This window comes from Mobula hypostoma, chromosome 13, assembly GCF_963921235.1.
Source record: "Mobula hypostoma chromosome 13, sMobHyp1.1, whole genome shotgun sequence".
In the NCBI taxonomy this organism is placed as follows: domain Eukaryota; kingdom Metazoa; phylum Chordata; class Chondrichthyes; order Myliobatiformes; family Myliobatidae; genus Mobula; species Mobula hypostoma.
In genome coordinates this window covers 80,042,106-80,067,520 of record NC_086109.1, presented here as the reverse complement: position 1 = coordinate 80,067,520, position 25,415 = coordinate 80,042,106, and the positions used below count along the sequence as shown (strand labels likewise).

The following is a 25,415-nucleotide window of genomic DNA, read 5'->3' as shown; positions in this document are numbered from 1 at the left end:
ACACAAAATGCTGCAGGAACTCAGCAGGCCAGGCAGCATCTGTGGAAAAGAGTAAACAGTCTACATTTCAGGTCAGGTCTCAGCCTGAAATATCAGCTCTTTACTCTTTTGCACAGATGCTGTCTGGCCTGCTGAGTTGCTGAAGCATTTTGTGAGTGTTGCTCGGATTTCCAGCATCTGCAGATCTTCTTGTGTTTGGGCTTTACACCTATATCTGCACAGAGTGCCTGTATATATTCCCCTGATTCAAGGAATCACCTAACATATTCTGCATTACTGTCTAATTTCCCACAAGAAATGAAAATTTAAAAAACTGTAGATGCTGGAAATCTAAAAATTTAAAAAAAAACAAAAATGCTGAAACCATTCAGCAGATCTGATGGCAACTGTGGAAAAAAAAAGTTAATAGGTCCAGGACACTTTGATGGAAATTTCCCAGGTCTAACAAAGGGTTTTTGAACTGAGAGGTTAACAGTTTCCCTTTTCACAGATCCTACTCGAACTGCTAAGTGTTTGCAACCTTTTTTTATTTTGTTCACATAAAAAGTGTTATTCAATTTTGGATTTTGAGGTCAATCGATGCAGTGACCACAATTACCAGAGCCTGAACTCTCGTCATTTTTATTACATCAAATGCTTCCCAAGTACCTCCGCTGCCCATTCCTATCCCGAGAGCAGGCTTTTGTGAGTACGACCTGTTTCTCTCTTAAGATTTGGATTCTCGCTGTTTCCTATAAAATCTCGCTCTTGCCGAAGACAGCAATAATAGGTGTTTGCATTTTTGGAGAGTTTCGGGAAGAACTGGAAAACATTCTGAAGCGTTCCTGGATGTGTTACAAGCTGCTAATCAGCTGATTGGGAAAATTCCATGCTCATGTGGAATTTCGACCAGGGGAAGGGAAAACTTTGTTCCACCCTGCACCAAGTGAACAGAAAAACTTCTGTTGTTACTGATTAATTTAATTCCTCCTTCTCCAGCACTCACTCCGAACTTCACCGTCCCCGTTGTGATGGACGGCGGCGTTTGGACTGGGCGGTTTCCCTTAGCAACCGAGGACGCTTTCCGTACTGCGCGTGCGCGTGCTCTACTCCTTCGCCTCCCTGGACCGGCTTGTGTGGGAAGAAAGCTGAATTTGTTGTAACGTGGATCCAATGAGGGGCGTTGAAGAGAATGCAGTGAGTGATGTGTACTTGTTGCTTTCAGGAGGGTCTAATACTGGCAGTTGGATTGAGTTAATGTAGGTGGCACTGGGTCTGGAGCGGTGAGACGGGTGAGTGTTAAAATGCGTGGAACATGGTTCAGCCATATCCAACAATTCGAATTTAAAGAAGTTCACCACATAATAAGCAAGGGAATCAAAAGTTTTTTTTTAAATCAGCGCAAGATAACGCAGTTGTTAGAACATACTATGAATGTAAAACAACTTCCCTCTTACCACCTCACCCACAAACAAAGGGGCAGACAACCAGACTGTACCCTCAGTGATGACTTTAGTAGTGGCTGCTGAGTGTATGTTCATGGTCTTCAGCTGCTGTAATTCATCGACTTCAAGGCTCGACGTTTTGTGCGTTCAGAGAGGCTCTTCTGCACACCACTGTTGTAAAACTTGGTTATTTGAGTTACTGTCGCCTTCCTGTCAGCTTGAACCAGTCTGGCTGTTCGCCTCTGATCTCATTAAAATGGTGGCTTTGCCAACAGAACTGCTGCTCATTGGATTTTTTTTGTTGTTGTTTTCACACCATTCTGTGTAAGCTCAAGAGACTTGGATGTGAAAATCCCAGGAGATCAGCAGTTTCTGAGATACTCAATCCACCCAGTCTGGCAGCAACAGTCATTACACAGTCAAGTCACTTAGAGCACATTTCATCCCCATTCTGATGTTTCGGTTGAACAACAATTAAAATCCTTCTTCTTTTATGCTAATGAAACTTGCACCTATCAGGAAAGTGCATTACTACCACCTAGTGTAATGGAGTATGACAGGGATCAGTTCCTGCTCCACAAACCTGTTTTAATTAAAAAGTTCTCCAGGGCCCTACATGACTCGGGTGCCAGAATATCCTGCAACCTGGGAACTCCAGATCTTCCCTGTAATTGCCTAAACAGCTTCCTATGTTCCAATGAATATCGGTGGCATACCATGATCACATGTTCCACTGTCTCTGGGACCTTACGAAAAAAAATTATACCACCCATTCCCATGCTTACCAACAGGTGCCAAAGTAGAGTGCAAACACTTATGTCCAAACCTTAGTCTTGCCAACCATATATCTTCCCTCCTATTGCTTCCCAAAAGGCACCTCCCATGAACTGATGGTAACAAATTGTGATAGAACCTCACTATCCCACAAATTTCTGCCATTTCTCAATCTCAGTCAACTTAATACAAGATTTGTCTTCATACTTCCCCTTTTAATATGTACCTTCAACTTAGTAAGTGCCTGTTTTGCTATAACATCTGCCTTTTCATTACCCAACCTGTGCAGGTACCCAACAAAACTGTACTACTATTTCTGAACTCTCCAGAACATATAAATTATAGCACACTTCCATCAACAGATCAGGTCTCCTTGAACACTTTGATTCCAAACTGTGCAGTATCAAGGCAGAATCTGAGCAGATCACAACTCCATATGGCTTAACTTGTTCAACCCATTGCAGACTGATGATAATGCCCATAAATTCTGCTGTATTGTGCAACCTTTTCCCCACCTCAAAGGGGGATAAAAACTGAGCCTCTTGACTCCGTCAGCATGCTTTTATGCATTGAGTTGCTGCCACATGATTGGCTGATTAAATATTTGCATGAATGAATGTGAATCTAATAAAGTGGTCCCTGAGTGTTTGTTAAATGAAAACAAGACAAATACAGTGAATTCTGGAAGTCCTCAGATACTGATCAGTTTATTGGCATAAGCATCAGGGTGAAATGAAATTCCTTGCTTGTGTGAGTAAACAATGTACATGGCAAAAAATAAATATAGCAATAAATATAATAATGAATGCAAAACAATGGAATGGTGCAAAGTATAGTGCAAAAACAAATACTGAGGTGAGAAGAAAGAGGAGACTGAATTAAGAGTTTGAGATCACGGCAGCACTACCTGGAAGAGGATGTGAAAGAGATGATTGGTTCAGAGGTCAGATTGCTGTGGGAAAGAAGCTATTCTTTCATCTGCTAGCCCAGCTCCTGGATCTTCTCTAAGAAAGTAGAAGAGAGAAAATGGAATGGACAAGCATCCTTGATGAGATTGCTTGGTTTCCTGATGCACAGTGAAGCTGGATTAAATGGGAAGATGTAATGGACTGGGAGGTGTTTACCACTCTTTGGAGGCTCCAGCAGTTGAGGGCAGAGCAGTTACCACAGTAAGCTGAGATGCATTGTGTCAGGTTCCTTTATATAGTGCATCTGTAAAAATTTGAAGGAATTCTCAAGGACAAGCTGAATCTTCTGGGAAGCCTGGAAAGTATGATGCTGATGTGATTATCACATCAAATGGAGATATCAAGAGAGGTTGCTAGTGGACATGGATGCCCAGGAACTCAAGGTACCACATGTCTTAGCAGCTCTGCTGATGAAGGCAGAATTGTACTCACCCCCACCTCCTTCGGTCAACAACCAGTTCTTTTACCTTGCCGTTGTTCTGGCAACATGATCAACAGGTCGGGCAGCATTTGTAGAGAGAGAGAAGCAGTTAACTTTTCAGATTAATGACCTTTATACATGTAAGAGCAATATGAAACATTGGAATTTTAGTTTGTATGTTCTTGGCAATAGGGAAAAAGGAGCTGTTCCTTCTCTCCTAAAAGATAGGCTCCAGAGAAGGTTTGTGAGAATGATCCCAGGAATGAAAGGATTAACATATGAGGAGTGTTTGATATCTCTGGGGCTGTACTCACTGGTGTTTAGAAGAATGAGCAGGGGTTGGGTCTCATTGAAACCTTTTGAATATTGAAAGGACTCGATAAAGTGAGTGTTTTATTTAGTGAGGGAGTCTAGAACCAGAGGCATAGCCTCAGAATACCAGTACGTCCCTTTAAAAAGTGAGGAGGAATGTCTTTAGCCAGAGGGTGGTGAATCTGTGGAATTCATTGCCACAATGGCTGTGGCGGCTAAGTCACTGGGTATATTTAAAGTGGAGATTGATAGATTCTTGATTTGTAAGGGGTTCAAAGGTTTTTGGGGAGAAGGCAGGGGGATGAGGTTAAGAGGGATAATGGCCCAATTCTGCTTCTATGTCTTATGGTCATCATAATCTTCTTAAATTGGTGCAAGGCCAATGTCTTGGCAAATCAGTTGATTTCCAGTCCAATACATTGATGCATTCATGAAGAAGACACACTTCATTAGGAGTTTGAATATATTTGATAGGTCACTAAAGACTCTTGCAGATTTCCACAGATGAACAGCAGGGAGAGCAATATGATTAGTTGCATCACAGCCAATGCATAGGATTAAAAAAGTGCGGCAGAGGATTGTAGACTTAGCCAACTCCATCACAGACACAACCCTCCCCACCATTGAGGTTATCTTCAAGTGCCTTAAGAAGGCAGCTTCCATCAATAATGACTTTCACCATCTGGGATATGCCCTCTTCTCATTACTACTATAGGGGAGGAGGCCGAGGAGCCTGAGCTACATGTTTTAGGAACAGCTTCCTCCCTCTGCCATTAGATTTCTGAATGGTCCGTGAACACTACCTCATATTTGTTCTTTTACTCTTTATTTATTTTTGTTACTTACAGTAATATTTATGTCTTGCTGCTGCAAAACAAGAAATTTCAGTGATAATAAACCTGATTTTGACTCTGATACTGGGCTCATAAATGGCCAACAAAGGCAGTACACAGCTCAGGGAAAGCTTCAACCTTCATACAAACTAGAAAAATGAAAGCACCACAGTTAGTCTTGAAGGACAATTTCAAAGAGTGGTTTTCTAGAAGCAAGTGTCCAGTATCAGTATTTCTATAAAGATAACACAACCATCTATTCAGAAAGGACTCTGTATTTATCTGCACAATACGAGATGTAATCTGATCAACCAAAAATATATTCTGATGCTTTGGTCACATGAATAACAAGCTTCATTGAGAAAGATAAATGAGGATTAAATTAATGGTCCCTGTTTACAGAATCTTCTTCAATTCTAGCCATCCTCCAAAAAGAAAATAATAAACCGTTTGCCATTTTTCTCACTAGAGATCATTGAAGGTATTAAAAATATAAATTTAAACCATCTAAAACAAATGATGTGTCCTCTGGAAATAATAACAAGGTATTACTGATTTCAGTCGTTGGACCAAATATTTCCTGGGACAAAGTGGAGTAGAATGCACAAAAATAACTTAAGCAGAAACTAAATAGAATGCTAATCTTACTTTCCAAGGGAACGTATCAGTCTTTTTTAAACATTGTTACTGTACTCTGTTTGATTGCAAGTTTGCATAAAAGTATAAGTGCCATTGTCTATGTTGGATTAACACTTTTTCTCCTGATATCTTGATTAAAAAATGCTCTTCTGTTTTTCTGATTACATTTATCCTCCCTAATGGAAATGCTTACTTATTTTAGCAGAAATACCCAAGGGGTGCTGATATTTAAACCTATGGAGAACAGTATTCACACAATCAGACCATTCATTAAAAGTTTAACTCAATTTGCAGTCCAACATGGAGGAAGAAATTCCTGGCATCGGCTTTAGAGAGGTTTGCATCAACAGTTGGAATTCTCTGATGCAGCTCCCAGACGCAGTGAGTGAATGCAGATTCGGATGTCAACATGATGAGACAACATGGCGATACGTGATTTAACTCTGGGCAAGGATTCCATTCACTAATATTACTGAACTCCACTACACTGCTTTCCAATTCAACATGAGTGAGGTTACCATCAATCCAATGCAGACTGTAAGGAGGTCCTCAGCACAGACAGACAGTGGGGTTATCTCAGATTCGTCTGATAAGTTTGATCCATGTTTAATGTGCCCTGAGGAGCTTGAGAAAGGAAGGACTGGATGTGGATCTGAAGTGGAACAGTCTCATAACTCCAGAACTAGCTGTAGTGGAGATAACTGTGATCAACAAGAAACAGAAACAGAATCTGCCAAGAGGAAAAGCGACAATACAGGACTAGGTAGCTTACCCACCCAGAGGCTTTTAATAATCTGCAATAAAGTTAACTGTTGCTCTGATATTACAGGTGCATCATGGCCACACGTAACTGTGGTGAATTATGTATATGAATCCTCCACGCTGGATTCAATTTCAGTGCAGGTAGCTGAAGCCTTGAATGGAAAACAAGTCAAATCAGTTGCCTTTATTCTCCATATTCAGCAAGAGGCAATATATATATGTGGGTCTGGAGAGGTTCAGACACTCACACCAATTACTATCCGTGAGAACAAAGCTGTGCAGAGATTCTTTGACAATATTGTGTCCAGCCACATTGATGTGGAAGATGCAGAAAGCAGAATGGACTTCCTCGGCTGTACTTCCCTGCTGACTACAGACTTGGAAGAACTCAGGAGAGACTTGGAGATTCTGACAGGTATTTTACTATATTTATCTTATATATTTTGGTTTTATACCAAGTATCAGTCAGTAGATTATAAGTCTAAGTTCCAGAGGGTTGAGTGCAAAATCTAGGCTGATCGGTCAATGCAGTTCTAGGGAGCGGTGCACAGCTGGAGGTGTTGTCATTAAAATAGACAGAACCTTCCCCACCATTGAGCGCATATACAAGGAGCGCTGCCACAAGAAAGCAGCATCCATCATCAAGGACCCCCACCATCCGAGCAATACTCTCTTCTTACTGCTGCATCAGGAATGAGGTACTGGAGCCTTAGCTCACACACCAGCAGGTTCAAGGACAGTTATTACCCTTCAACCAGTGGGGATAATTCCACTCACCTCAACATTGAACTGATTCCACAACCTATGGACTCACTTTCAAGGACTCTACAACTCACGTTCTCAGTATTATTTACTTACTTAATTATTTTTTCATTTGCAGTTTGTCTTCTTTTGCTCATCAGTTATTTATCAGTCTTTGCGTGCAGTTTTTTTTTTGCATTGATTCTATATAATTTCTCTGTTCTACTGAAAATGCCTGCAAGAAAATGAATCTCAAGACAGTCAGTATATGATGGCATATAATACATTTATTTTGATCTAGATCAAGATTCAGGTGGGCGTACAAGCCAAATGGAAGCATGCTGGTTAAGTTGCTAGAAACCCAAGTTATTGGTCCAGAGATAATTTGTTTGAATCCTGCCACAGAAAAATTAGATATTTAAATTTAATTAAATCTGCAATAAAATGGTATTTGTAATGGTAATTATGAAACCACTGGATTGTCTGCTCAAAGAATACAAATATTCACAATTAACTGTTCCTTATAGAGCTTTGGATGAGTGTATTGTGTGCAGCAATATTGATACTAAGAAAAGTCAAAGAAAAGAATCAGTTCACTGAGCTGTTCCTGCTTGGGTCTTCAGTTCCTATTCTCTTACATATTTCATCATAACAACTAAATATTTCATTTGTATAGCATCTTTTACTTAATAAATCATCTTCAGGCACTTGCAGTGCTCTAGGACAAAGTCTGATCCCAGGTAATATGAGAAGTAGTGTAGTGGTTAGCATAATGCTATTACAGCCCCACTGACCCAGGTTCAATTCTACCATTGTCTGTAAGGAGTTTCTATGTTCCCCTGTGACCACACGTGTTTCCTCTGAATACCCTTGCTTCCGCTCACATTTGAAAGGCATATAGGTTAGTAGCTTAATTGGTCACATGGGTGTACTTGGGCAACTTAAGGAGTGTCTTGGATTTTAAGGAATGTCTTGAAGGTGGGCAGAAAAGGAGACTGTCAAGAGATTTGAAGAATTGGAACCTAGATAGCCAAAATGGGTTCCAATTCTACATGGTCTGTACTTGACTTTTCCATAGCATAACTTGGCTTTTTCCATCTCCAGGTAAGAGACTATCAACAAATATTTATTGCAAGGCTGCAGTCTCCTGAACCTATCTCAACTACACCTCCTCCCATCATTTTTCCTGTAGGGACTTTATTCCATCCTCTATCTACCTGCCATCCTTTCAGATTGTGAGAATTTTTGTGATAGTGTCTGTGATGTCCACCTTCTTTAACAATGGCCTTCTCTGCAGCATAATTGACTCCCTTTATGCACTTCCTTTGTCAACCACTTTCCCCCGAGTGAGAGCCAGAAGGGAATTCCCCTTGTACTCACCTTCCATTCCACAGGCCTCCACTTCTGGTGGATCTTCCTCTGTAGTGTTCAGTCATCTTCAGTGACATCCCACTGCTAGAGTTATCTTTCCAATGGTTTCAGCATTGCATAGCAACTTCTCCCGCTATGACTCCTCGGTCTTCCATCAGTCACTTCAGTTCTCATAGAACTTTATCACGCAGCCACAGTGAATACAGCACCTGCCCTTCCTTTCCTACTATCCAGGCACCCAACTCAACTAATCTTTACAAGTGAAGCACTGAATCACTTACATATCTTCCTACCTGCTTTCTCTTTAAGATGTTGATTCCTCTACATTGGAGAAACCAAGTGCAGGCTGGGTTACTGCTTTGCAGAGCATCTTCATCCTCAAGGATGACCCTGGGCTTTTAGTTGCCTGTCATCTTAGTTATTCATTCCAATTCTCACGTCTGATCTCTCTGGCTTGGGTCTCTGATAGTTTTGTAATAAAGCCCAATATAAACTAGAGGAATATTATCTCATCTTCAATTTAGTCACATTGCAGTATTCAAAACCCAGTACTGAATTCACTTTTTTCTGCCTGAAGTGTTAGCAGCATATTCTTTTGATTCCTCTGTCTGCTTTGTTCCATATCTCACAGTTTCACTCTGGTGTTTTTTCCTCTCTCTTCCTGCTTACTCACTTTTCCATCTTCGAAGAAGATTCACTGACCTTTCATGATTCTCTGTCTACAGATGCTGCCTCATCTGCTTAGTATTTCAAGCACTCTGCATCAGTAACCTGCTGTTGTACATTCACATTGTGTATTTACGGTATGTTACCGGACTGGTTACCCATAGGCTGGGAAGTATAGCAGCAAGGAAACCAAGCTTACCAAATAAACATGGGCTGCTAGTTATTATTGGGACTGGTGACCATGGGACTGGATTGTTGAAAAAAATCTTGTCTAGCTCACCAACCTCCTCCATTCCAGAATTAGGATCAAGTTTAATATCACCGACATATGTCATGATTAATGAACCTTTGATAATAAACAAATTGGTTGACTATATATATTAAATAGATAAATAAGGAGTGCAAAAATAAAAAAATAAAAAGTAGTGAGGTAGTGTTCATGGGTTTAGTGTCTATTCAAAAATTGGATGATATTCCTTATCACAGTAATATGGTTGTCCTTTACTGTTCTACTGAAATAGCCAAGCAGATCATTCAATTCAATGGTATTTGCGATGGACAAAAAGTACCAACTATGCCAGCAATGCCTACAACTCAGGAAATAAACAAAATACTTTACTGGGAAGTTGCCAACATTTAGTCATTCATGCAAACAGAAGAATCACAGAAATAATTATACCTAGGGGTCTTTTAATTATTTACCTGAATTATCAGAGCTTGGAGCAATAATTAACTCCAACATTCTAAATCAGAAATAACTAACCAGTTTTTAACAAACAAATGATTGTTATTTGCCTTAACTAAAATTTCATTTTGGGGAAATGTGTGGTAGTACCAGGTGTTCTTATTTTAATATCAGTCTTGTTAGAGTGAGTTCTGTTTTTAGGACATATACATTTAACAATTGACTTTGGCTACCAGTCTTCACTTCTGAAAATGTATTGTGGATTTAATTTGGAGTGCAGCTCTGAACATTGGGTTCCTAAAAGCTGTGAATTCCAGTCCAGACAATGCTGATTAAAATTTATTTGGGTGTCTGTGGATCGGGAGGTGTGAAGGTTGTATGTAGATTCAAAGAAAACATTGGCCATACATTGTAAATATGGAGTTGTGGCGGCTCACCCACGCAGCAAGCGAACTGGCTCCAGCAGTCGCCGGCGAACCCGCAGCCAGCAGCAAATGAGAGGAATCTGAGTGCGGGGCAGACCTCGGCCCGGTGGCCGACGTCTCTTCCGCCCCGCGGAGAGCAGGGGTTGCTGGGAGCAGGTACTTAAGCGCACGCTGATTCAAACAGTAAACGGTTCAACCCGACCCTGCTCAAGTCAGTTTGTTGTTTTCACTTGTAGCGTATCAGCGCGACTACATAGTTGGCCTTTGATGTTTGCCACATAAAATATCGAGCCCCTTGTTGGGTCAGTAGACCTTTCCACCAAAAGTGTTTCCATATGATGCCTGCTGTACCTTGTTTTGTCGAGTAAAGAAGCTGCTTTGTATCTACCAGTAATTTTCTCCAGCGATTTCATTCGCGCAACATGTATGATTTTCTACTCTGTGAAATATCTATTTAAGCAAAGGTCCCTTCAATCAGACGTAAGTCTTTCAGTGGCATTAAAGGTGTATTTAGTTCACAGTGTGGTTCAGGTATTGTGCTGAGGTGCTATAGTAAAAGGGATATACATTGACTTCATTGCTGGAGCCCCACTTAGCAAGGAATTGGCTGGTGGAGTTGCTCTCTCTCCAACTTACACTGAAGACATCTCTTCCCATAAGACTCAGATGTAGTGGTCATATGGAAAGGTTTTGGTTTTACACCAACACTTTGTTGTGTTGTGTTGGAGATGCTATAACTTGGTTTGCATGTTCACTGTGGCAGAACGTTCCAAACCAAATATATCATTGCATAGCTGTAAGACAATTTCCTTCAAACAAAACCAACTGAGATTATTTTAATAGTCCAGAGTTCACCAGGAAATGCCTGTAGTTCTCTGTGCAAACTCAGAAGTCTCAAACTTGCTGGTTACACTTCTCTGCTGACTTTCCAATTTCACTCCAGTATCAGACTCTTCATGACGTGTAACGTGTGCTAATTCCATAGCTCTTACACAGGGAGTTGGCCATCTTGAGTTGCACAAGGTCAGAACTAGGATTAAGAACAATGAGCTCATTCATTGAAATGGAAGAACAACAATAAAGGAACTGAATAAGAATGAGGTATTATTTCTGAATTAATTGATGTAAATATTTTTAAGCTTTTCTGTGTCCCAATTTTTAAATATTTATTGTGCTTACTTATTGTGTTGGCGCGTGGCCAAGTGGTTAAGGCGTTCGTCTAGTGATCTGAAGGTCGCTAGTTCGAGCCTTGGCTGAGGCAGCGTGTGTGTCCTTGAGCAAGGCACTTAACCACACATTGCTCTGCGATGACACCGGTGCCAAGCTGTATGGGTCCTAATGCCCTTCCCTTTGACAACATCGGTGGCATGGAGAGGGGAGACTTGCAGCATGGGCAACTGCTGATCTTCCATACAACCTTGTCCAGGCCTGTGCTCTGGAAACCTTCCAAGGCGCAAATTCATGGTCTCACGAGACTAACAGATGCCTATGATGTAGTTACTTCATTGATTTTCAATGTTTTTGCATATGAATTTGAACTTTAATTTTTGAATGGTAGTTTAACACTGAATAAAACAGGAGGGTGACTTATAATTGAGGCATCATATATTGTACTATAGAAGGAGGTTGTTCAGCCCATCAAATTTATCCCTGCACAGTGCAATGCTAATTCCATCATTGACAGTTCCAAACCCAACTGCAAAAGCAAGAGGGTTGGGAATGGGGTTAGCAACTCCATCCCCTAATACCCAGTGCTGCAGAAACACCAACAGAAGCTTCAAAGACCTCATCCCTGGGAGAGGAAGGATGTTCACCTAGAAGGCTTATGAAGTTGTGTAGTGAAAGCAGAATCTACAGAGCTGATCAACCTTTGGCCCAGGACAGAGGACTCTGGCGAGCTGTTGTTGATAGCCAATGTCCCAGAATGGGTGATGGGCTTAAATAGAGAAGAAACAGTGCAATGCTATCAGATTGATTATCTTTATTTGTTGTGTGTACTTAAAAACATTAAAACATACAGTAATATGTGTCATTTTTGTCAATAACCAATGCAGTCTGAGGATGTGATGGGGGCAGCCCGCAAGTGTTGCCATGCCTCCAGTGCCACCATAGTATGCCACAATTTATGAACCCTAACCTATACTTCTTTTGGAATGTGGGACGAAACCAGAGTGCCTGGAGTAAATTAGAGCATCCGGAGAAAATCCATTCAGTCATGGGGAGAACGGACAAACTCCTTACAGACAGCAGCGGGAATTGAGCCCTAATCGCTGGTACTATAGAGTGCCGCACTAACCTCTCCAGTGTTTTTCATTCATTCTTTAGTCGTAGTACTTCAAAATAATTCATGGGTGGTTGCTGTTTTGGACCTCTCACGTGAAGGATTCATGTGGCAGTGTCCAAGGGGTGTGCATAGTGGGTACTCTGTCGGTACTTATCAGCACATTGATGCTTGCAGATCTGGAGGAGATAAGTGGGTACTTCTCTCGTGGGTTAGCAACAGGTACGAGAAATCTGTTACGAGTAGTCCACCATAAGAAAAATGTTCTGATATGATATATTAGTGACCCAGTTTGTCCTATCATTTATCAATATAGTTCTAAGTTGATAAATGATGGATAAGCAGGTAGAATGGGAGAGCTTACAAATGCTCTTTGCGTTCAACAGACTTTCTCCAAGTTCACATTCACACTCAAACCAAAATCCATCCTAATCCAGAATGTTTCTGGAAATAAGATATTGACAGAGCTAACGACTACTCTTGCAACTGCTCAGAGGTGCATTCCCAGAGCACGTGCTGAATTCATTTAGGGCATTATTTCAAGCTTTGGATCCCATCATGTTACTGGAGTCCTCTTCAATTGCTTCTGATTAAATGAGAGATTTGGAGCGTGCTTCTTGAATCAGTGTCAGTAGGCTGCGGTAGGGAAATGGATCGATTGAAAGCAAAAACTTTATTGAGTGAGAGGATGTAAACTTAGAAGGTTTTTTTAATGGTTTAGCAGTTGAAAGCAGAAATCATCAAGACCATTTGATCTGTGTTGCGTGCTGAACGTTGGCATTTATTGATTTCAGGATTTCAGCAACTGGAAGAAATATGCCGGACGTTCCTTTCTGTTGATTCAGTTACTCCATCTGGAAAGTTCAAACATGTGAACATCAAGTGAGATTATAATTAGGCTTTACGGTTACCTTGACAGATAGTTCCGTAGCTTCCTTGGGATTTGGATGTTTTGGGTATATGTCAACTCGGGTGGATTCAGATCCAGATTTAGTTATCACATGTATATCAAAACACACAGTGAAATATGCTGTTTGCATTAATAACCAACACAACCTAAGAATGTGCAGGGGCAGCCAACCAGTGTTGGTACATGTTCCAGTGCTGACATAAAATATCCTCAATGTTTAGCAGCAACAACAATAACTCCAGAACAAAACAAGACAACAACAGCAAAACAAGTACCTTTCCTACACGTCCAAACCCACACACCCTCTGGACAGGCTGCCTCCGGGTCTCCAATGCTTGGGCCTGCACTCTCAGAATCTTGGTCATCAGGACTCCAACCTCCAGTCCTTGGCCCAGACTCACAGACCCAACCTTCAAGCCTCTATCTCCGGACTCGCAGACTTTGATCTTTGACTTTCAGGCTTTCTACCTCCAGAGTCACCGACCTCTGGACTTCAACCTTCAGCTTTGCCCTCTGGGCCTTGCCAACCTCTGGATATCCACCCCAGTACTCACAGATCAATGATTTGACCGTAGGCTTTGACCCCAGGACTCACCGATCGGGGATTTAACCTTCAAGCTCAACCCCAGGACTGGTTTGACCATCCGGTCTCAACCCCAGGGCTCGCTAATCACAGACAGGCTTGACCTTCAAGGTTGACCCCGGGACTCACTGATCATGGGTTTAACCATCAGGGCTTGACCCCAGGACTCGCTGATCATGGGTTTAACCTTTGAGTGTCAACCCCACGGCTCGCCAATCAGGGGATTGACCTTCGGACCTCGACCCCAGGACTCGCTAATCATGGGTTTGACCATTGGACCTTGCCTTGTCATGGGAGATTGTAGGGGTAGCTCCAAGTATAGAGATCTTCTACAAGGAATGATTGGATAGGCACTTTCATCCTTCATTGCCACCATGCAAAATTGGACCTGGAAGATTGTTGACATTCAACAGTTTGTCCCTGGTGTAATGTAAAATCCAAGTACGGTGCAGGGCAACAGAACTTACTAGTGGAAATGCCAGTTTCCGAAACTACCTGATTATGAGCTGATTGCTTTCCAACGTAAAGCAGCCTACCCAGAAAAGCAGCGGACTTTTAAAAGCAAAGTTCTGTTCATCCAGTCCTGTTAATACCTCTCCCAGGTTTCTCTCTGTCTTGAGCTACCAGAATGTCCCTATCCATTTTAACAAAAGGTTTCTGACCCCAGAGACTGGATGTGTCTAGAACAGACTGGTAGTTTTTAAGAGCAATTTGGTGAGGTGAGGGTGAAGGTCAGGGTGTTGAAAGTTAATGGATATCATTTTCAGAAGAGGAGGAAATGAAATAGAGACTCAGGGCACCAACTATTGATTATTAATGGTAAGCTGAAAGGTTTTACACTGGTGATTAAACATGCTGTCATTCTAGGAGGCCAGTGACCTTGCAACTTGGACACTGCCTCCCTTTCACCAGATCATAGGATCTGTCCTGGGTCCAGCATGTAAGGGTCATTACAAAGAAGGCATAGCAGCACCTCTACTTTCTTAGAAGTTTGCGCAGGTTCAGCATGCCTTCTAAAACTTTGACAAACTTCTTGAGATGAGCATGGGAGAGTAGAATGACTGGTCACATAATGGCCTGGTATGGGAACCCCAATACCCAGGAACGGGGAAAAAAACTGCAAGAAGTAGTGAATACAGCCTAGTCCATCAAAGGTAAAGCCCTACCTACCTCTGAGCATATTTGCAAGGAGTGCTATCGCAGGAAAGCAGCATCCATCATCAAGGACCCCTACCATCCAGGCTGTGCTCTTTTCTTGCTACTCCCATCAGGAAAAAGGTACAGGAGTCTCAAGTCCCACACTACCAGGTTCAGGAACAGATATTTCCCCTCAACCATCAGGCTCTTGAATCAGAGGGGATAGAACAATCATCCCAACACTGAACTGATTCTGCAATCTATGGATTCATTTTTAACGACTCTACAGCTCGTGTTCTCTATATTTATTGCTTTATTATTATTATTGTTTTTCTTTTTGTATTTGCACAGTTTGTTGTCTTTTGCACATTGGTTGTTTGTCTCTGTTGTGTGCAGTTTTTCGTTGATTCAGTGCGCTTATTTATATTTACTGTGAAAACCCACAAGAAAATGAATCTCAGGGTAGTGTATGGTGACATATATGTACTTTGTTAATAAATTTACTTTAAGCTGAACTTAAAAATGTGGCTGTTAGGAATTATTACATGGTGTACCAGATTAACATCTTTTCAGAAACACTGAACTTTTCATAGTATTAAAGCAGAACTTGTCTAGGTCAGGCTGTTTGTGCGCCCTTGCATGGTTGAGAGTAAGAAACCGCTTGCTGGTTACACATATTGATTTTTGTTAAATTCTAACAACCTTCAGTTTACTGTTTGTTTTCTTTTAGCAATCAAATTGAACTGGACACTGTTATTCTTGAGAGGGAAAAAAGACAGGTGCTTGTTTTGCTTAGTGGAACTGCTGTGACCTCTTCACGGGTCTTTGAATTGTCTTGTGTTAATAAATCATGTTCTTGTTCCAGATGAATTTGCATAAAATATGCTTAAACGATATTTGTTTGAGCAGAATGCTAGATTCTGAGGCTAATTTACACAAATCCCAATGTCCCTTGATAATGTCTTGTTAGGAACAATGTTAAGTAAAGTGTATTTTTCCAGTCTAAGGCACAGAAACTTCAGGAGGAATAACGCAAATTGATATTTCATCCCAATTTAAATTAAAGCTAGTGTCCATTAAAGAAATTTAGATACAGCTTGAGTTAATGTTTTGAAAATAATTTATTTATAATTAAGCTTATAGCAGTAATGCTCTGAGGTCAGGGCCTGTTAAGTGTACTAATCAGTAGGATGCAAAGTCATTAACTAATTACTGCTGTTATGCTAATACTGCACTGTACCTTAATTATAGGTTCAAGGGAATTTCAATATTGTCGTCATGTTGCTAAGTCTGCACTGGTGTAACTGGAGGTTTGGAGCCATCATTTGCTTGGTTAATCCAGTTAGACAAAGTAGATATGAGTAAAAAGTATAACTCTGTTCTTCAATAAACACTTCCATTCTTTCCCCCAAAGCCTCTACAAAGGGGATTTTGCACAGGTACTATTCTTACCCTGCAGAATGAATTGTGGACATGATTGGGGAAGGAAGCTACTGATGTCTGTTCTCAAATTGGACAAGAGAGGAAAGAAACTCTTGGGGTCATAGAATATAGATATGATACATATGGACATGGCAGTACAATGGATTCTGGTTAATTGTGACACATGGGGACCAGTACATTTTGGTTCAATTAAGCGGCTGCCCCAATTAGCCAAAGTTTCAAGGAAATAGTTTAAAAAGAGAAACTTCTGTTTAACTGAGTAACAAATTATGTATTTAAATGAAATACAGAACAAACTGGAATACTACCAATGTTACTATAGTACTATAAATGTGTATTAGTTCATAATAGTAATCGACAGAGTAATTCAAACAGTTTATGCTGCTGTGTTCTTTTGATCGACTGTAAATGAACAAAGTCAATACAGACACTAAGTACAGATAATGGACTGACTTCATTGGCTTCCTACATGAAGTAGTGTCAAAAATCACCTTTTTAATTTGGCATCAGTAACATAACCCAAACACATGCAAGTGACACTGTTTCAAAACTGTTCCCTCTAAGCACTGTGTAGTGCACGTGACTGATGCTAGTTAGAAACTGTTGTATACTTCAAATCTTCATTGCATAGTAATATTTAAATTAATTTAGATACCTTCACATTCTTTGTAGTTCCTAACTTGCTGAAATAGTGAAATCATTTGATTTTCACTCCCAGTCGTTTCTCACATCTTCAAGCCAGAATGCTTGAAACCACAATGATCAAAACAGATCTGAATTGTCTTTCTGCTTATTTCTCGCCAACTATCAGTTCCATAAATCACTGTATTTTGAACACAAACACACGCAACTGACGGTATTTAAGAGGTATTCACTCTAAGCATGGTGCAGTGTCTAATGATCACACAAGTGCATGTGACTGATGCTAGTTAGGGACAAGTCTCCTGTCAAAATTAAGCAGCAACGTTTCCAAAGTAAAATAAACAAAGGAAATCCCAGATATTTCCTTGTTTAGTTTTTGTTCTTTAAGAGCTGTCCCAAACAAGCGGCTATCCCGATTAACTGATGGCCCAAGTAATTGGAGTCTACTGTAACTTCATTATATGTGACCACAGCGGATCATCCACTTCACTAACTTCATCCTAATCCAGCCTTGTTCCGACTTCCCTTGATCCCATGAACATTATAAAATATACCCATACCCATCTCGTCCTTGAACATGATTTGTCCTCCAGGGCCTGCTGTGATTGAAAATCCCACAGGTTCATGAATATCACTGACAAGGCCCAGTATTCATTGGCCATCCCTCTTGCCTCTTAAAATAGGATAAGCTGCTAGGCGCTTTTGGAGAGCAGTTACGAGTCAACCACAGTAGGCCTGGAGTCACACATAGCCAGACCAAGAAGTGCAATTGCTTTTGATAGTAGTGAAGGAGGTGTATTTTTATGGTTAATCCATTAGTTTTATTGTCATCTTTAACTGATACCAGCTTTTTATTCAAATTTTATTAAATTGATTAAAATTAATACTCCATTTGCCATGGTGAATGAGTAAGCCAGCAATATAACCATTGATGTACATCCAAACCAAGCTCTCTGTAGACTCTACTAACTTCTTGCATGGTGATCAGAAGAAAACCTGAACCACGGTTTTCTTTTTCAGGTGTCTCTGTTGGCATGGCAAGAACCCTACTGGATAATAAGCTGGTGGCAGGTCCAAGCCCGATGTCAGAAAGTATAAAGAAGCACATCCTGGATCTCTACTGTGAAAGTGACAAGCTGAAACGCCCACATCCCCAGACACTGGCAGAGTTTGAAAAGATACACGTAGTGGGAAAAGGTGAGCTTGGTGTACAAGATAACATGACAACGGGAACCCTAGAGTTGGAAGCATGAATGTCATCCAGTATTCCAACCTGCCAAAGAGATTATTTTCAGTATATATGACATATTAATTAGTATTATTATAAATCAGAGATCTCAGCTTCCGTTTAGCTATAAGTTTGATGATGAACAACATCATAACGCAACTGAATATGGTCAAAACACTGATTACTTAACACATAGACCACACCTGGGTCAGATTCTTCCTTTGAATGACATTTTTTTGCTAAGGGAATTGAAAACAAAGGCGGGAAGGCCATATTAGTGAGACCATATGGTTTAGGTCTCTGTATTGAATGAAGGATGATAATATATAGAAAGTAGCTTAAAGCAGACATCCCACCTCTCCTGGAAGTTCCGGGAGTCTCCCGCAAGTTCTGGGAGTCTCGCACATATTAATAGTGGCTCCCTGATGCCCGCAAATTATATACAATGTCTGGGATATCATTTTTTTGAGAGCGAGCAAGAGAGAGAGAGAGAGAGAGAGAGAGAGCCATGGGAGAGTGTTCCAAAAAAGAGAAAATATGAAATGTACATCACCCCAGACTACCCTAAATTGTACCCCTGCCTAATAGGGGTCAAAAATAATGACAGTGTTGCTCACTGCACTATTTGCAACGCTGACTTTTCTATTGCCCATGGTGGGTTAAGACTGTAAAAGACATGTTGAGATGAGTTTAACAGGTGTCATTCATTCATTAGCATAGCCAGCGTTATTTAAACAGCTGGCTAGCTGCTCAGGAACTACTCTATTGCAGACATCCCACCTCTCCCGGAAGTCTCCCGCAAATTGATGGTGCTACCTCCCTGAAATGAGTTTTTGCAGGGTGGGATGTCTGTTAACATAGGCTGGTTGTGTTATGAGGATAGAGTGATTAGGCTAGGCTTTTAACCATTGGATGTTAGATATGTGAGAGAGGACTCCAATAAAGCATAGAAGAGCTGGAGTGTTTTTTTTACAAGGAAGATGTGGATAAAATGTTTTCTTCTATAGGAGAGTAGAAAAAAAGGCCAATAAAGAAAATATGAAGATTTACCTTATTTGTCACATTTGCATCGAAACATACAGTAAAATGCACCATTTGCATCAATGATCAACACAGTCTGAGGATGTGCTGAGGACAGCCTGTAAGGTTTGCCATGCTTCTGGCGCCAACATAGTATACCCACAATTTACTAATCCAAATCAGTACATCTTTGGACTGTGGGAGGAAACTGGAGCACCCGGAGTTAATCCGTGTGGTCACTGAGAAAACATACAAACTCCTTACATACAGTGGCAGATTGAACATGGGTCAATGGAACTGTATATTGTTACATACTGTCCTTATTTTAAAAGTAAAAGCTCACTCTTTAAGACAGAGTTGAGATAAAAACTTTTCTCTCAGGGGTGGTGAGTCTTTGGGTGGTGGAAGAAAGAGTTTTGTATACTTTTAAGAGAAAGATTGATAGATGGTTGATAAGGTTGCCTTTGGTTTTCAGGTCTGCAGGACTGAAGTCATGGTCAAATCAGCTATTAAATTGCCCATCTGCCATAGTGAATTATTAATCCAGCAACGTCAGCATTGATGCACGCTGACCCTTATTGAGTGGCAGAGCAGGTCTGAGGGACTGAGTAGCTGGCTCTGGCACTTAATTTATATGTTCATACACACTCAGTAAGGCTGATGGGCTGTCACTGTGATATTACACAGCATGTAGCACTTGTTTCAATGTTTGCTTAGTCAAGGTCATGGTTGGCACAGAATGTGGTGACGCAGATCTGACCTCATAAAGGTGGGGTATGCGTCCACAGCAGTTAAAATTGTCCATGCTTACCTAATTTACTGCTATAGAGTGTAAGGTATTTATTAACTGAGTAAAGTCAACATCATAGAATACTACAGCACAGAAGTATCCCTTCAGCCTATCTAGTTCATGCTGAACTATTATGCTGTCTTGCCCCACTGACCTGCACTCGGACCATAGCCCTCCATACCCTTCCAATTCATGTATTTACCCAAATTTCTAAAAAGTGTTGAAATCGAACCCGCATCCACCACTTCCACTGGAAGCTCACGTTGTTGCATGAATGAAATCACTGGAGAGGGTTACTGGTAGATGCAAAGCAGCTTCTTTATTTGACAAAACAAGGTACAGCAGGCATCATGTGGAGACGCTTTCAGTGGAAAGGTCTCCTGGCCCAACGTGGGACTCGGTATTTATTTGCTAAACACAAAGGACAATCCATATTTACAAAGTATAGGCAATGCTTTCTTTTGAAGCTACATACAAACTTCACACCTTCTGATTCGCATCCATCCCACAGACGCCAGCAGGTCTGTGGACTGGGATTCACATCTTCTAGGAATGCATTGTTCCAAGTTAAATCCACAATGCATTTTTAAGGAACAGAAGACTGGTAGCCAAAGCCATTTGCTAAATGTAAATGACCTAAACCCAAAAATCACTCTAACAGCTCAGTCCGCACTTTCACCACCCCCTAAGTGAAGAAGATCCCCCTTATATTCCCCTTAAAATGTTCACCAGTCACTTTTAACCTCTAGTTCTAGTCTCACCTAACCTCAGTGGAGACAACCTACTTGAATTTACCCTATCTAAATCCCTCATAATTTTGAATACCTCTATAAAATCTCCCCTCATTCTCTTAAACCACTAACCTTTCTTAGCCAGCTGGTGGTGTAGTGGCATCAGCACCAGACTTCAAGGTGAGTGGTCCCAGGTTCAAATCCGCTCAGCCCCTTGCTCACTTTCCATCTGTGCTGGGTTGAGCATCAAGCTAGCAACTCGGCCTCGTAAAAAAGCAGATGAATGCTAAGGAAACGGCAAAGAAAATGCAACCCAGTGCGCCACAAGGCGCGAAAAGGAACAACAAACTATTCAATCTTTCCCTATAACTCAGGTCCTCAAGTCCTGGCAACGTTCTTGTAAATTTTCTCTTCATCCTTTCAATCATCTTTCTACAAACGTTTATATCTTATAAAAGCTTGTAGATATGTTCTCTCTTAAAAATGTCCTGTGATGGCCATTTCCACAAGCATCATCCCTGTCTTTAAGGTCTCAGATGATTTGTCCGACTACCCCCTCCCAACCCCTCCTTGCTATGCAATCTTGTCTAACCAACCCACACCCATCTCAACCAAGCCAACACCTGAATTTGGAACACACATCAAAGTTGCTGGTGAACGCAGTAGGCCAGGCAGCATCTCTAGGAAGAGGTACAGTCGAAGTTTCAGGCTGAGACCCTTTGTCGGGACTAACTGAAGGAAGAGATAGTAAGAGATTTGAAAGTGGGAGTGGGAGGGGGAGGGATGGAGCCATGAGCTGGACAGGTGATTGGCAAAAGGGATATGAGAGGATCATGGTACAGGAGGCCCAGGGAGAAGGAAAAGGGGGAGGGGGGAAGGAAAAAAGCCCAGAGGATGGGCAAGGGGTATAGTCAGAGGGGCAGAGGGAGAAAAAGGAGAGAGAGAGAGAAAGAATGTGTGTATATGAATAAATAATGGATGGGGTACCAGGGGGAGGTGGGGCATTAGCGGAAGTTAGAGAAGTCAATGTTCATGCCATCAGGTTGGAGGCTACCCAGACGGAATATAAGGTGTTGTTCCTCCAACCTGAGTGTGGCTTCATCTTTACAGTAGAGGAGGCCGTGGATAGACATGTCAGAATGGGAATGGGATGTGGAATTAAAATGTGTGGCCACTGGGAGATCCTGCTTTCTCTGGCGGATAGAGCGTAGGTGTTCAGCAAAACGGTCTCCCAGTCTGCATCAGGTCTCGCCAATATATAGAAGGCCACATTGGGAGCACCGGACGCAGTATATCACCCCAGCCAACTCACAGGTGAAGTGTCGCCTCACCTGGAAGGACTGTCTGGGGCCCTGAATGGTGGTAAGGGAGGAAATGTAAGTGTAAGTGTACTTTTTCCACTTACAAGGATAAGTGCCAGGAGATTGTTTTGCTGAACATCTACACTCTGTCCGCCAAAGAAACCAGGATCTCCCAGTGGCCTCACATTTTGGTTCCACGTCCCATTCCCATTCTGACATGTCTATCCACGGCCTCCTCTACTGTAAAGATGAAGCCACACTCAGGTTGGAGGAACAACACCTTGTATTCCGTCTGGGCAGCCTCCAACCTGATGGCATGAACATTGACTTCTCTAACTTCCACTAATGCCCCACCTCCCCCTCGTACCCCATCTGTTATTTATTTATATACACACATTCTTTCTCTCTCTCCTTTTTCTCCCTCTGTCCCTCTGACTATACCCCTTGCCCACCCTCTGGGTTTTTCCCCCCTCCCCCTTTTCCTTCTCCCTGGGCCTCCTGTCCCATGATCCTCTCATATCCCTTTTGCTAATCACCTGTCCAGCTCTTGGCTCTATCCCTCCCCCTCCTGTCTTCTCCTATCATTTTGGATCTCCCCTCTCCCTCCCACTTTCAAATCTCTTACTAGCTCTTCCTTCAGTTAGTCCTGACAAAGGGTCTCTACCCGAAACGTTGACTGTACCTCTTCCTAGAGATGCTGCCTGGCCTGCTGCGTTCACCAGCAACTTTGATGTGTGTTGCTTGAATTTCCAGCATCTGCAGAATTCCTCATGTTTGCGTACCTGAATTTGGATAAAACTCTCACCCCCATTCTGTCAAACTGCGATGCTACTTTAGTCCATCAGTGCTACAACCCTGTCTCCCTCCAGTCTACTTATTTGCCACTCTACCTCATGCCACCTTTCCCTGTCGGGCCCTGAGAACCTGCACCGTGCATGGTGGCATCGTCGACCAGCCTTGCAACTGTGGAGTTAGTGAACAGTGTGCACAAGGCCTGTCCTGTCTGCAATAGAACTTCCACTGTTGGCGGTCTCAGTTAAAATTGGAGTGTGCTCCATACATCATGTATTAGCAACTTCGTCCACCTTTGTACCTTCTGCTGAAATTGATACTAGAACTAGAAGTTATAAACTCAAGATTCAGGGAGTAGAGAGATGAGAGAAACTATTCTTCCTCAAGAGCCATGAATCTGTGAAATTCTCTGTCCAAGGAAGCGGTTGAGGCTACCTCATTAGATATGTTTAAGATATAATTAGATAGATTCTTTCATGGGTGGGGAATTAAGGGTTACGGGGAAAAGGCAGGTAGCTAGGTAGATCCACAGTCAGATCAGATATGATCTTAATGAGTGGTGGAGCAGGCTCAGTGGGCCAGATGGCCAACTCGTGCTCTTATTTCTTACATTCTTATGGTCAAGATAGTCCAACTGCCATCACAACCGTGAGGAATGTCACTTTGGTGCTGAGGGAATAAATGCTCGCCATCTATGTGGTAATTGATTCATCATGGTAGTGCAGGTGAGTATCTGATCTCTGTCTTATGATCACTCTGGAAACACTGAAATGTTTCACAAGAATTCCAGAAATAGTGTGATGGTTAAGTTTCCCATGCCAGAGAGATTATTTGATGAGAGTCCATGTTCCTCTGCTAGGAGCCTATGGGACAGCAGTTCTGTATCGGAAGAAGGACGATGACTCACTGGTCATTCTCAAAGAGATCAATATGCATGAACTGAACCACATTGAAAGGCAGAGAGCGTTGAATGAGGTTTGTGTGTAACTCTGAATTATTTACAGGAGTTTATTGTGTCTGCAGAGTTGGTAACAATGTGATATACTGTGTCAAGGTACAATGGTTCATGTCGCATGATTGGGTTGGATGAACAATGGTTAGCACGGCCGTCTCTCGGCACCAGTGACACAGCTTTGACCCTGATCTCAAGTGATGTCTGGGTGGAGTTTGCATCTCCCTGAGGCTACATGTTCTTCCTCTAGATGCTCCAGTTTGTTGCCACATCCTAAAGAAATGTGAACTAATGGGCTAATTGATTGCTGTGAGTGGTCCCTAATGTAGATGTGTGACAGAATAATTTTTTTAAAAAGAGAAGAGGAGCATATATGAGTGAATAAGCTATGGTAATGGTCTTAATTTTCAGGATGGAGATACGTCTCTACCAAAGGAGGTGTTCTAGATGCTCCTTCCCTCTGCTAGCCTGCAGGTCACCCTTGGGCAAGGTGTAACACCTGCTAGGCACCCCCCCCAACCATTCTGGGTCACATGAAGCCATGGGAGCAGATGGTGGATGGCTGTATGAGCAGTTCGTGCACATCACAAGTCCTGGATATGTGACCACTGACACCAGGCAGACAGTCCCTGAAGAGTATTGATAATGGCTGGGGTCACCCTTCTTGTAAAGACTGCCCAGAAGAAAGCATTGGCTTTCTTCTTTTCTTTCGTGAAAAAATTTGTCAAGAACAATCAAGGTCACAGATAGGACCACGATCGTCGATGTTAATACGACATGGCACATAATGATGATGAATCGTCTTGATTGGATTACTCTGCTAGAAGCTAGTATGGGCTGAATGGCCTCAAGCCTTGTAATGATAACTAAATAAGTATATCAACCTTCAACTGTATGGTCAGTGTAAGTGAGTTTGAGAAGCTCTGATACTCTGGTCAGTGTGAATGAGTGTGTACACCCCCAGCCCTTAAGGTTTAGCGTGGATTAGTGTGAACAATGCAGAATTGATAGTCAGTGTGAGGTGGGTGTGAACACATAACTAGTTTTGTCTTTTGTTCTGTTATAGGTGAAGGTACTTTCCATGCTGGACCACCCCAATATCATCAATTACTATGACAGCTTTGAAGAGGATGGTGTACTGATGATTGAGATGGAATATGCAGAGGGAGGAACATTAGCACAGTATTTGGCACAGCAGGTACTTGCCATGGGAAAGATTTCTAAGTAGAACTAGTTTAAAACTGTTTTCCCTAAGTGAGAACAAGCTTTAATTCTGATCTCTTATTGAATATCACATTGAAGGATGAGCCAAAATAACTGATCCTGAGGGGCAGAGTAACTGATCTAAACAACCATTTACATGAATTGTTTGCCTTATGCATTTATATAATAAGCATCTGGAATTGACTGTATGTTCCCAGTGCTTGCTGTAATTATATAAGGTTATATCAATGTTATTAAGGCAGATTCAAGTAAAGCAGAAAAATATATATCTCACACCTTTCACATAACTGCAACTCCAAGATTTTTCTTCTTTGATTTGAAGGCTCAGAATGCCCATATCATAGGGTAGTTAGCCTAACC

General features: G+C 41.7%; 1 protein-coding gene across 6 annotated transcripts in view; it reads left to right on the top strand.

The window, feature by feature from the left end:
- Nucleotides 1-1,082: 1,082 nt before the first annotated feature.
- Nucleotides 1,083-25,415, top strand: part of LOC134355712 (serine/threonine-protein kinase Nek9-like) — a 170,931-nt gene continuing 146,598 nt past the window's right edge. For 3 of the 6 annotated variants that reach the window (XM_063066037.1, XM_063066035.1, XM_063066034.1), the window contains exons 1-4: nucleotides 5,978-6,548; nucleotides 18,038-18,214; nucleotides 23,739-23,854; nucleotides 24,898-25,029. In XM_063066037.1, the coding sequence (XP_062922107.1) occupies nucleotides 5,981-6,548; nucleotides 18,038-18,214; nucleotides 23,739-23,854; nucleotides 24,898-25,029 (993 nt within the window). In that variant the 5' untranslated portion in view covers nucleotides 5,978-5,980. Of the gene's footprint in view, nucleotides 1,177-5,977; nucleotides 6,549-18,037; nucleotides 18,215-23,738; nucleotides 23,855-24,897; nucleotides 25,030-25,415 lie in introns of those variants that run through there. The other 3 variants (XM_063066038.1, XM_063066036.1, XM_063066039.1) reach the window with 3 other exon arrangements.